The sequence below is a fragment of the Sinocyclocheilus anshuiensis genome, unplaced genomic scaffold, assembly GCF_001515605.1.
Source record: "Sinocyclocheilus anshuiensis isolate Anshui unplaced genomic scaffold, SAMN03320099.WGS_v1.1 scaffold1154, whole genome shotgun sequence".
Classification (NCBI taxonomy): Eukaryota; Metazoa; Chordata; class Actinopteri; order Cypriniformes; family Cyprinidae; genus Sinocyclocheilus; species Sinocyclocheilus anshuiensis.
The window spans coordinates 1,293,012-1,307,277 of record NW_015542345.1 but is presented as its reverse complement, the minus strand read 5'-3'; the positions used below and the strand labels follow the sequence as shown (position 1 = coordinate 1,307,277).

The following is a 14,266-nucleotide window of genomic DNA, read 5'->3' as shown; positions in this document are numbered from 1 at the left end:
ATTTAATACACGAGTTTCACAATTTGAGTTGAATTACTGAAATAAATGAACTTTTCTACGACATTCTAAATCGTATATACTTATATATAAATACATTCATGAATGTTTTTAATGAATGGATTTTATAATAGTACAAATAGCAATTTTTTTTTTAACAAAACCATATTTAGTGCGACACTTTTATTTCTTCCCCACAAAATATTGTTTTTTCACTAAATGTTTGGATTTCTAAAATTATTGTGCACTGATTTTTCTAGAATAACTTTTGCTGCCGAATTATCCACTAACCTAGTTTATGATACATTTTTGTCATAGATTATAAATATACATAGGCCTATATTTTTTCATATTTGTTTATTTTATTTTTCTTTATAATGAAGTAGTCTGTATCTAGTAGATTGTGAAAGAATGATTATCAGTTCCACACTCAGAGATATATAAATTCTACATTTATTTAAATGAGGGAAAAAAACTTCACTGGTATCGGATCGGTATCGGTATCAGCCAATACCGAACCCTAGGTATCAGAATCGGTATCGGAGGCGAAAAAGGCGGATCGGAGCATCCCTAATTTAAACGGGTATCCTTTCATTCAGGTCAAAGTGTTTACCACAAGTCCTCATTTAAAATGTTGAGTAAAATGTGTCATTATATATATACATATGGTAAGTGCATTTTCTGCCTCACCATTCACTGTAGAATAGGGAAATTAAATCCTGAAACCATTCAGTGACAAGAATAAGAGTAATTGTAGTCCACAGCGTGTGTAATGCTTGAGATATAGATTCCCATAGCCTTATCGATTTACCATGCTCTGTTTGTGTGTGTTTCTGTGTGTGTTTTTGTGGGCCAATCTATAAAATGCAACGTAATAGGATCCCATTTCTGTGCAATTTGACAGTTTTTCAGGAACTGATTTCTGCAATGATTGTGGACCCCCATTTCACTCTGCTCCGTTACATTCCTCCGGGCTCTCCGAACGGGATTAGTATTGGCGCTGGCTTAAGAGAATGTAAGATAAGTTGGATATGATCTCATAGACCATCAAACATAAACACACAGATTTGCAAGCGAGGGAGGAAGCAAGCGAAGGGTTAGAGAGGTGTAAGAAGGACAGACAGGTGCTTTTCTGTTGCGATTTTGAGATACTGTCTATCTACTGTATGTTACACAAACAGCATAAAACAATTAGCAATGTAATTTTTAATCTGAAACCCTGTCAATGAGGCATCAGTTGTCAGGCAGAAATTCTGGATTTCTAGGACTACATGGTTTCAATTAAGAATGTTTTCAAGGAATAATTCAACCAAAAATGAAAATCTGCCACATATTTACTCACACTTAGGCCATCCAGGATGTAGATGAGTTTGCTTCTTCATCAGAACATAATTGGAGAAATTTAACATTACATCACTTGCTCACCAATGGATCCTCTGCAGTGAATGGGTGCCGTCAGAATGAGAGTCCAAACAGCTTATCACAATAATCCACAAGTAAATCACACAGCTTCAGTCCATCATGTAGGATATCGTGAAGTGAACAGATGAATGTTTGTAACAAACAAATCCATCACTAAGATGATTTTAACTTGAAACTGAAGTTTCAATCCAAAGTCCTCTCTCCATTATAACTTTCTGCAGTGAAAGATTTCTCCAAATCTGTTCTGATGAAGAAACAAACCCTTCTACATCTTGGATGGTCTAACAGTAAGTCAGTTTTCAGAAAATATTTATTTTGGAGTGAACTCTTCCTTTAAAAGCACACAAAAATGGGAAAAGTGGAAATTGGGGGTTTATTTACTGTCTTGATTTTAAGCAAGCAAATAACAAATGTAACTTTGTCCAGCTTGAATAAAAATCTCAACTTGAATTTCCTTGGTGGGCTCAGGCGATGCATGATCTTGACCGTGAAATAAAACCCAGCGGTTTTTATTCCATCCAGTTGAAGTTTAATTCTCTTCAGAATTACTAAAGAGAATGAAATGCTGTCAGACCTAATCAGTGTGATTTTCCACTGAGATTGGGCCCTGGACGGAACAGGGTGGAAAGGAGGTCCTCTTCCATAGCTGTTAGATTTGACAGTGAATAGAGCGGTCTGCATCATTACATTTGTGTAAGTGGAAACCCCATAGAGTTCAGCTGTGTCACTCGGTGAGGGTCTTATGGGTTCATGTAATTGTCAATTGTGTTCCAAATGCTTTTTAATTTGTTATTCACTTCTTTGGATTCAGCTAAAGGCCTGCATGTTATGTATGTTGGGTGCAAAGGGATAAAAATGACGTCATAATTGTTACCACTATTAATTTTCTCTGAGATAAATTTTCGTATCAGGTTAACATATGCAGATTCAGTAAAGCAAAGAGACACTCTTTGGGTGTGTGTCAAGGATGTTTATAAAACCTAGAAAAACCTTTCAAGAGCTTTCCAGAAAAAAATCAGGTCGGTAAAAATATCTAGTGTACAGTAATGAAAAGTTTGCAATGTATTTAAATTTTATGCAATATGTAGGGAATCATATTGTCAAAATGTTCATTTTCAATCGAAAAAGAGGCTTTTAAAAACTGATTTCCAGGCAAAATCTAGTCATGAATCACTGGCTGTCTTTCATGTATTTTTCTTTTATGTATTTAAAGTGGTTAATTTAGAAAGCAATAATGAGCTAACATATCACAATTAATCTATGAATAGAATATTTTAGAAATGTAATCATTTTCATTTTAACAATTAAGATACAGCTATTCAGATGTATTACAGCCCAGTGGTTTATTTTGAATTTATTTTTAGTTTTCCCCTCTTATAAGCTTAATTCAAGTTGTTCACTGCCCTGCCATCATCCATCACCTCACCCTGAGCCATCAGTCAAAGGTAAGAATATAATTTTTCCTTGAATTTAACTGCCATTCTTGATCTTGCCCCCCTGGTTGCATAATTCACATAAATCACATTTCACATTTGCATAAATCTGGAAGCGGCAGTTTCTCCTTAATCTCTGAACGTGAGTCAGGCCAAAATGAGGTACTCTGAGTAATAAAAAAATCCTGTTTTCATGCAAAAAGCTCAAGCAGCTGTCATGAGCAAATCAATGTGATGTTGCTATGGTTTCCTTCCCATGTGTGTATATGTGCGTATGCAAAATTAATTTTTGAGGACATATCTCATTTGTGCTTAACAGTCAATGCAAAGATGGCATTTATTAACGCACATAATGAAAATCTCATAGAGTTTCATAAGCAGCATAACTCTGTATAGCTGCACCCCATCAGAGCCACTAATGTTCATGACACTGATGTTATCCTCAGTCTATTCCAGGCAGACATATGTTCTGTCATTCGAGACATGACTACATGTTAAAGATTTACCTGCAGTTTATTACTGATCCTGAATGTTTGATCAGTTAAATAAAATTCTTCCCCTTGTTCTTTAAAAAACATGTCGGTAACAACCCAAGTAATCCATACATACAAAGAGAATAAGTTCAGAAATTAAGTTGTGTGTAATAAAATGGAAAGACACATTGTAAAAGTATTGAACTACTGAAATGTATTTAATACTTTGTACAAAAGCCTTTGTTGTTAATGACAGCTTCAAGACGCCTCCTGTATGGAGAAACTAGTCGCATGCATTGCTCAGGTGTGATTTTGGCCCATTTTTCCACACAAACAGTCTTCAAATCTTGAAGGTTCTGTGGGCCTCTTCTATGAACTCTGATCTGTAGTTCTTTCCATAGATTTTCTATTGGATTCACGTCATAACTTAATTTCTGAACTTATTTGTTTTGTTTTCTTTGTATTTATGGATTACTTGGGTTGTTACTCACATCTGGTGAAAATTTCAAGTCAACAGCACCTTTAGAAATATATTTACTGAGAAAAATGGTGACATGTTCAGTACTTATTTTACCCGCTGTGTATGTATATATATATATATATATATATATATATAAAACCCCTTGCACACCTGAATGATTGCAAGCGGAAAGACCAGGAAATATTAAATATATTATTAAGGGAGAGGCTAATAATCTGCACACTGCCACAATTTGCTAGAAATGTATTGAAACAGCAACTTTTCGATCACGCTGCCATCGTCAGGCATGTGCTCTGTTTATAATAGCTTTGATAACTCTGCACTGTGATTCTGTAGTTATCACTATAGTTGATTAGAAGCAAAGGTCTCAACGGAACCTTTTCATCACCAGTCATGCTGAAAAGGTTACAGCAGTTCGCTGCAAGTCTGATGACCTTTGACATGAGTTTTCTTTGCTCATAGTTCATGATTAGTATTTTATTCCCTCCAGAATTTAAGTTGTTGATTAATTCTTTATATGAATATATACTGTCCTATTATTTATCCAACAACATGAATTCATTGCGAAGAAAATATATATTTTTTTTGTTATTCTTTGAGGCAGATATTTTCAAGGAATATCAGAAATGCTATTATGGATTCATAGGTGGATTAACTGAAAGTCGGGCTCTTTGCATGTTTGCTTATGGAACATAATAAAGAATGACATTTAATCAGCATATCCGGGTTTTGGCTCCGACTCAATAATTGCAGAAAAATTGCAGTGGGGAGTTTTTATTTTTTATTTTCCAAATTCTGTCAGACAGCTTATCTGGAAGGAGTGGTGTGGCCAAGATAATGTCCTATAGATGAGACATTCAGTTGATGTGACATTTAGGTAAATCAATCAAATTGCCACACTGAAGTGGAATTGTATTTTACTGAAGAAAACAAAGACATTCTGTTGAATAGCAAGCAACTGAGAAGCCATTTAGAACTGACTGCAGAAAGAATCAATATAATATAAAAAATCCTATCATACCTTTTCTTTTCATCATGGTAAAAAAGAGTTGTATTTTACACACAATACCAGCTCTTTATAAGTCTTACTTCTTTGACTTTAACAAACTTTCATTTTGAATCTACTGGAAGTTATTTAAGACCTTTGTACTTTTATGATTAAAAATCCATTCTTCATGTCCCAAAAGTCCCACAAAGAATCTGTATAAATAACTCTCATTCAGCTTGTAATACATGTCCCTGCACTCAATGGGTCAAATTTAATATTTAATATTTGTAATTCATTTTTATGTCATGTCCTATTCCTCCATTCCTTACGTCTTTATTTTCCTCCATTATTTTAATCATGGAATTTTAATTCAAACCCCATATCTCACATGGCTTAAGGATAATAGCATATTTTATTAAAAATAAAATTCTGGTTTGAGATCCTCATCCTCTCATACATTAGCAGATAATTTAGAGAGCAGATTAATTTGGCAGTGAACATTTAATCAATAAGGCTGCATGCATTCCAATCCACATGGTCTCTATGAAGTATTATAGGGTATTATTTGAGTAGGGGACAGATGTCTGTTTGTGCATGATATAATATACGTTTTTTTATTATTTATTTTATAATTTTAATTATGCTTTGAGGATGAGGCCGTGTCACACAACCTGTCCATGTTGTCTGACAAATTTATTTGCATCAAAATATCACATGAAGCTTTATTTGGTGCACTGCTTTTTGAAGTAAAGAACAAAAGATATATGCCTATTTATTTTTCCTAACTACACATAGATATATAGTTAGTTGCACTGTATTATTTGCATGTAGGATTGTCTTTTTTTCTGCTGTCTGCTATCAAAACAGATCTGTCTCTCTCATTTTTTTTGTCATCTCTTTTTTGGCATCATTTTTTGGCAACACTTTTAGGAAACATGTCTGGCAAGTCCCAAAATACATGAACTGTTTTTTTTTTGTTTGTTTGTTTTTTGGTGGTATCAACACAAAACATATACTGGTCATGCTTGTAAAAACAGACTAATATCAATTAATCTGTTGCTGTCATTGTTCAGACTTGATTTTATGTTTACAACTTCACATTGATATCACACTTGTCATAATAGTTTTAACCAAGTTGATTCACTTTTATTTTTATAGCGCTTTATACAATAGAGATTGTTTCAAAGCTTCACGGTATTAAACAGGAAAGTACCAGAATCAATGATGCAAACTTCAAATCCAAATTCTGCTGTAAAGCAGCTGTAGCAAGATAATAGTGCCATTATTTATATATAACTCAAGTCAGGTCAATGTTGATTCAGTTCAGTTTAATACTAGTGTTGATGTTGCAAAATTCAGCTGCAGATTCAGCTATAAAGAAGACAATAGTGTTGTTATTCAACTCAATTCGGTTCAAGTTTTGTTCTCATCCAATAGTGTCAGTGCAGTCAAATCAATAATGTTAATAGACACTGGGATGTTGAGAGCAATCTGCCAGACTGTGATAAGGGTGCTTCAGATTTCATTGGCAGTCATAAACTGTTGCTGTAAATATCGCCATCAATACCACTGATTACTTAGAACATTTCCAGTCAATCTCAGCATGCATAGGTCAATCTCCATTTATCCTCATTGCATCAGCCAACTTCTTCAGAACCTGCAAGTAAAAAAAACTAAAACAAAGCAGAAAGTGTCTTACAACTTTTTTATAGTTTTTTTTGATTGAAGTGCTTGTGGAGTGGGTTTTGTGAGGTTATTGTATTATCAGAGGAGAAGAGCAGACACATTGGCCTGCCCATGCAAACAGCATATGGCTTTTTCCATTTAAAGCCCTTTCTTCATGTAATAAAGGATTATCCCGCCAACACAATGGGAGCTCAGTCTTTGCCCTATTCATTCACCCCTGGTGAAGATAAGCTATAGGGCATTTCTGTTATCACTAGACACACTTCATCCATTCTCCCAGCTGCAGGATCCACACATTGACTATAATCTGGTACCTCATAATGTTGATGAAAGTTGTGCTTATGACTTTGACTATGGCAATAGTTTATGGGAAGGCGCTTTAAAAGGTTTTCTCCACTACAGCCAGATCTTTCATCATGCAGCTGTACAGTACTTGAAGCCTGTTTCCGTGAACAGCTATGCCTTGTGTTGATAGCTGGTGTCTCTTGTGTATTATGGAGTGGTTGTTTAATAGATGCACACCGGCATTCAAGGTATTGATTCACTGTGTAACTGTAATGGCATAAGATAGAAACAGATACCAATCAGTTTCGGTTCAGCTCATTAACGCACTGCAAATTTGAAAGTGAAATTTGATCATCTTTGTACAATCCTCTTTGTGGTTTTGATTTTCATTTAATGAACTGAAACCTTGGCTCTGTGTTATAAGTGTCAGCTTTTCTTTTTTGTCGTAAACCTGTTTTGGGTATAGCACACTCACATTAATTTTCACTGAAATCAAAATCTGTTTCTATGGAGGCTGTATATCTTCAGTCATTCTGCCGTAGTATGTACTTTCAGACCATTGAGAAGAAGATGGCTAACATGCTTCAAACCCAAGTGCTATTTACATTTTACGCCAGAGTGCAGGTTTGTCATTGAGATTACATATAATAAAAGGATTCTGACAGTGTTTTCAAGACGATGCATTACTGTGTTCTGATCATATTTAATCTGTTATCTATTGCAGTGCGTTTCCTTGTTCCTGGAGGCACACCAATAGCACACATTTTGGATGTCACCCTTATCTGAGTCTCCACTAACAGCCTGATGAGTTAAATCAGGAATGTTTAATTAGAAAAAGTTGCAATGGTGATGTTTCCAGGAACAGGCTTGAGAAAGGCTGTTCTGTTGCAGGTAGAATTTTAAAATATGCCTATAATAATGATTCACAGTTGCCAGGGGACCTAGCTGACATTTTATTCCCAGTTGCATATATAGCTGGAAAAAGTAATGAAAATAATATAATTTGTTATTATCAGAATTGACAGGAGACAGAAAAGTAAATGGTTTTGAAAAATCGCTACTTGCGAAAATAGAACCAAAATGAATTAAAAAAAGGTACATTTAAAGTTCACATTACATTTCATAATAATCCCAATTGACATTTCAGTAGACTGATAAAAATGATTATATATATATATATTTAAATATATATATATATATATATAGAGAGAGAGAGAGAGAGAGAGAGAGAGAGAGTACAGAATACAAAATTGGATTCTATGAATGTTCATCTTTTAAAAACTAAGTGTTCTAGAAGGCAGCTTACTAAATTCACAGACAGCCTTTATGGCTAACTGAAATGCATTTTCTAACGAGAGTAAGTACACAATTGGTTATTTCATTAGTGCATTTAAACTGTGACAGATTTAACAATTGTTAATCGTTAAATGCATCTTTCACGGAACATTTTTTATATGTGACCCTCTGCACTTGAGAGCGCAGGCGCATCAATTTATTGGAATATAGGAGCCAAACCTCACATGGACTCTCCATTTGCGCACAGGATGCGCTGGAGAGGACTATCACCGGAACACACCACATTCATGGCAATATTCGTGTATACTGGACATTTGAGATTCAAAATGAACACGAGCTGATCTGATAACATGTCTGACTTAATATTAATACCGACGGACGATGTAAAGTTTCTGGGCGACTCTCCGGAGCGCAGCAACATCAGCGCTGCTCCGGAGCATCCGCACTTGCATTCAGGCATCGTTATCGCCACCGTTTACGCGCTCCTAATTACTGCTGGACTAATTGGTAATGTGACGCTCATTAGGACGTTTTGCATCGTGAAATCCATGCGCAATGTACCAAATCTATTCATGTCGAGTCTCGCTCTCGGAGACGTGCTGCTGCTGGTCACCTGCGCGCCCGTGGATGCCAGCAAGTTTCTAGCGGACGAGTGGCTTTTCGGGCGAATGGGCTGTAAACTCATCCCGTTCATCCAGCTGACATCGGTTGGAGTCTCGGTGTTCACGCTCACAGCGCTGGCAGCGGACAGGTAGCAAGTCTAAATAAATAGCCCATTCTTGTTTGCCTCAATGTGGTTTAGAGAGCAAAAACTTCAATTGTTCGGTAGCACTTTAAAATAACCTACTATTTCTATTTAAATGTTAATGTAATTTATCCTATTACTATTTGATTAGTAACATAAACAGCCGTTCTTCTTAAACATAAGCCTCTATAAAAATACAAAAGGATTATTGTGGTTAAAATGGATATTGAAAATGTATATACTGTTGCAAAATCGTATTGAATTATTTGTAAGGGTCTGTTTCTAGTAGCCTGGGTTTGTTTATACATTAGTGTGACTAATACATTATTAAAATCTAAAGTTATATCTGTTAATATTATTTAATGGATTAAGCTAACGTGAACTAACAATGAATAGTATTTTTGTTAACTAATGTTAATTATCTGTCTGATGATCTGTCCCACTTGTCAAAATAATTCAGGTGAAAAGCAGTGCCTGTGTTCATTTGTCTGTCATTATCACATCATTTTGTAATTTTATATTTAATAGGTTTTAGCAACACACAAAAACTCTGAGAACCTACCAAAACCCGACTTTTGTTTGGTTCACAATATAGAAGATAAGGCTGACTTTAGTGGTTCAGATCGGAACGCATTCTATTCTACTCTATATTTGTATCCCATTTACACAAGGCTCCAATTTTATGCCTTCTTGGTCTGTCTGTTCTCCCGAGGAAGTGTGTGACTTGGTGTGTGATAGTAGCAGATGAGTGGAAATGAAAAATAACGTGCCTAATGATTGAGAAAAACGGCTTCCTCTGCCTGTTAGTGTTGATGCCAGAGCATTCAAGAGTAACAAGTGCACCTCAAGGGCAATAGATCAACTGAGGGTCAAGTTGCTGTCAGATTAAATGAGAAATAATGGTGACATTCTGTGGTGACATGATTAGTGTTTTTATAAAATCAAAAGTCAAATCAAAAAGTCAATTTATTCAAATTATTAAGAATAATTATTAATTAATACTTTACAAAATTATTCAAAATGTTCAAATTATTCAAATATGGTTTCTCAGAATTTTTTATTGAGGAGTCACTGACTGAGGGGGGGGGGTGTTAGGCACAATTCGTTTGTAAGCGACTTTATTGGGAATGCACTATACAAATGCAGGTGATTGAAATGAAATTCTACTTACACTTTTGTCTCCATCTGTTATAAAGAAAATGAAAAAATGCCTAAATAGTTATAAAAAGAAAGAAAGAGAGAGACAGTTCCATGATCTATGTGATAGGAGTCTAATTAGCACTGGAGGCTTGATTTCTTATGTAGGTGAACAGCCATGAACAGATTGTAGATGGCACTCATAGGTGGGAGGATCTTTTCCTGTGGTCTGTATTTAGGGCTTTAAATCAGGCATAGATTAGATAGGCTGCTGTCACTTCTGGTAACTTTTTTATTGCTTGGGTTTTGTGGAATAGTCAGTTCTGATTGTTCAACCACCTTCTAGCGGTCTGATATTTCGTGCTAAACTTTTTCAGCGGCCTCGGTTCTGGAAACATTTTTCTATTAATTTTTTCCATAGGGATATTTTTAAAAGTATTCCTTAAAGCATTATCAGCCATGAACCAAACCAACCAGCTACAAACTTTGATTTGAAACAACAAGTATTTGAAAATTGGACAAAAAGTCCGAGGTACAAGACTAATAATGGAAACAGTCCCATGAAGCACTGCAAATGACAATCAAATAAAAAATGACAAGAGAGATAAACAACTATACTAAAGATGTTGATTATATATAAAAAACAATATATTTTACATCTATTGCAAAATATGCATATATATGTAAGTATTTAAACTTAATTACTCAGTCACAGTGCTTCATGTCAGTGGGTGGCCACTAAAAAGTTCTTTGTGATTTGCTTGTTTCCGTTCTCTGATTGGTGTAGATTCATTTGCAGAATCGTGGGTAATCTAGTTTTTGCTAAGATTGAATAATGTGAAATGTGAAATAAGCGATTAGCAACCTCATAACCTCATCCTTTTGCATTTTAGTTCCTAATATTCTTTATCATCCGTAGGAATGCTGTATATTAGACCTCTTGGAAACTTTTATGAATCACGCTATATTATTTCAAACAAACGCAACTAGTGCCATGCAATTTAGTTTTTTAGGAATTGTAGCGAAAATGGCCTTTGAGTAATAATATTAATATTAATAATATTAATATTACCGTCGTCATCTTGTTTCTAGGCCCATTGTTTTGTAAATTATAATTAACAATTTTTCACAGCTGAATAATATAATATAATATAATATAATATAATATAATATAATATAATATAATATAATATAATATAATATAATATAATATAATATAATATAATATAATATAATATAATATAATATAATATAATATAATATAATATAATATAATATAATATAATATAATATAATATAATATAATATAATATAATATAATATAATATAATATATCACAATTTATTTCGCGAAACATTTACCTTTTTTATGATGGTAATGCTAGGGGTTGGGAACATTAGGTTACATACAACTGGACTGAACTCAGCGACACAGCAGTCCATAGAGACAAATCTGCGGTTAGCAGACCTTAGTTGCATGAGAGTCCCCTTTATTTATCCTATCATATGCCATGAGCTAATTAGTCATGTCCGTTCAAACAAATAGTCATCATTTTTTTTTGATGTGTGTTCGTTCTCAATTAAAACATTGTTCTTAAGGTTTGATTCTTAATTAAAATGGCTCCATCTGTTCCCGGGTCCTTTTCTGTCTCTTAGATACAAGGCCATTGTCAAGCCAATGGATATCCAGACATCTAAAGCCTCGCTGAAGGTCTGCCTTAGGGCTGCGTCAATCTGGCTGCTCTCCATGATCCTGGCCATTCCTGAGTTGGTGTTCTCTGATCTACACTACTTTCACATCCCAGAAACCAATGAGACTTTTAAAGCATGTGCTCCTTACCCTCACGCCGGAGACCTGCACTCCAAAATCCATTCCATGGCCTCCTTCCTTATTCTGTACATCATTCCTCTCTTCATTATTTCTGTGTACTACATCTTTATTGCCAGGAGTCTGATTCAGAGTGCGATTAACATTCCTGTGGAGGGAAATGCGCACATTCGGAGGCAGGTGAGTTTAAAGGTCAAGTAGTGCTTTTGTTTAAGTTAGAATGGTTTAACAATTAATAGCTGGTGCCAACTTTAAGTATTGCAATTAAAGTAATTTTATCACTTCTTCTGATTTATACATCCTGGTTTGACTTAGTTTACAGGTAGACATACAACATTCATAAAGGCCCAGAAATCATTCGTATCATTCCAACTTCAAGGGATGTGTTTATGACAAGCACAGTGTAATTTTAAAAATATTTATTTGTGTCTATTTTCTGTGTTAATCTAGAAATTCACTCAATAATTTAGTTAAATTATATTTTTCTAAGTCAAAGAACGAGTTTTTCCAAACACTTTAGAGTAGTTGTAACATATTAATGTAACATTTTCCTTTCTGAGAATGCCAGTGTTTCCATAAGCCGGAGTGCATGAGAGAGCATCTGTAATGTTAAAATGAACCTCTCTGTTTGTCCTAATTGGTCTTGAATGGTGATTCAGGAGCTATTTTCAAAAGGTTTTTACAATACAAGATGAGACCAGAAACATCTACCCTGCTGTTCTATTGTTATATGAATAATACAGTCTATATTTGAAAGGAACCATACCTGTATGTACACTGAAAAAAATGCTACAACATTTTTTTAAGGTAAGTGGTCGCAAACAATTTATTTTAGCTACATTTAATTTTAAAAATATGTTGAAAGTTAGTCAAATAAATTTGTTTATTTAAATGTAGCTAAAATAAATTGATTGCAACCACTTACCTTAAAATTTTTTTGTAAATTCAATTAATAATTTTTTTCAGTGTAAGGAACCATATGTACTAAATGTATAAGCGCATTTGGTTTCATAGGTACCTGCACTGAAAAAAATTATTGAATTTACTACATTTTTTTAAGGTAAGTGGTTGCAAACGATTTATTTTAGCTACATTTAAAAAAAAAAAAATTAGTCATCTAAATTTGTTTATTTAAATGTAGCTAAAGTAAATTGATTGCAACCACTTACCTTAAAAAAAATTAGTAAACTCAATTAATTATCATTTTTTCAGTGTGTATCATGAATTTCTTGTGATTTTTAATGCATTTAAAAATATGTGGATAACAGAAATAAATGCAGAATAAAATGTAGTAGTAATAAAAGAAAGCTGAAGTGTGTAGTTTCTGTGCCACTAGTGTCACCAAATGCAACTGGAATTTTTTTTTTTTTTAACACGTTTTTTTAACACTCCCTCTGTCTGCTATTGGTCAAACAAACAATTAGCACCACCCCAAAATCACACCATTGGTTGAGCCTGTGTTGTTGTGTCAGGATGGTCAGAAAGTTGAAACAGCTGGAATCGTTTTTTTTAAAAAAGCATTTTTAATTGAAAAATCGCACACTTCAGCTTTAAAATATTATTAGGGGATCTGAGGACAGTCTGTGATTTTGACTTTTCTGCACATGTGATATCTGTGCTTGTAAACCATAGATTGAGTCACGGATACGGCTTGCCAAGACAGTGCTGGTGTTTGTGGGTCTCTTTGCCATCTGCTGGCTTCCGAACCATGTGATTTACCTCTACCGGTCCTACCATTACACAGAAGTGGACACCTCAATGGCCCATTTCATCTCCAGCGTGTGCGCACGTATCCTTGCCTTCACCAACTCTTGTGTGAATCCCTTTGCTCTCTACCTGCTCTGCAAATCCTTTAGAAAGCAGTTCAACAAGCAGCTTTGCTGCTGTTGCCCGTCCATCTTGATGCATTCACAAAGCGCTAGGCGTAACAATACACGACTGAGTTCAATCAAAAATACCCAGAACCACTCTGTGGCCAGCTTCAGCCTTGTCAATGGCAATGTTGTCTGCCATTAGAGCTAAACTACTTCTTCTACAGCTATAGAAATAGTTCACTCAAAAATAAAAATGAACGTCTTGTTTAAAATTCTACATTTGCAACAGCATGCAGGTGTGTTGAGTAAATAATAACAGAATTTTCATGTTTTGGGTGAACTGTTCTTTTTAAAGTTTAGTTGTAGGAACCACATAAAATTGGGAAGGTTTTTTGCCTGTTGATTATTGATGGATTGGATTTTGTATTGTAATACAGTAATATTGTAATATAAAAAACAAATTACTGGGTTTTTTTTCGGGATCTACTGGGACAGTGAAAAAGATCTACCAGTCGATCGTGATCGACGGGTTGGCGACCACTGCTTTAGTGGATAATTCTGTGTATTTCCAAGATATAGACAATATTTTCTTCATTGCTTTTTTGTGGCTCGGTCCTTCATGATGCTTTTTTATTTTTTGTATTTGCCAAAGAGCATAGTAGCAAACGGATGGAGCTTTTCA

General features: G+C 34.6%; 1 protein-coding gene across 1 annotated transcript; it reads left to right on the top strand.

Annotated features, from left to right (window-relative positions):
- Nucleotides 1-8,327: 8,327 nt before the first annotated feature.
- Nucleotides 8,328-13,786, top strand: grpr (gastrin-releasing peptide receptor). The gene is made up of 3 exons (XM_016489963.1): nucleotides 8,328-8,812; nucleotides 11,599-11,950; nucleotides 13,403-13,786. Exons 1-3 carry the CDS (start codon nucleotides 8,412-8,414, stop codon nucleotides 13,784-13,786), a joined length of 1,137 nt encoding a protein of 378 aa, XP_016345449.1. The 5' UTR covers nucleotides 8,328-8,411.
- The last annotated feature ends 480 nt before the right edge of the window (nucleotides 13,787-14,266 follow it).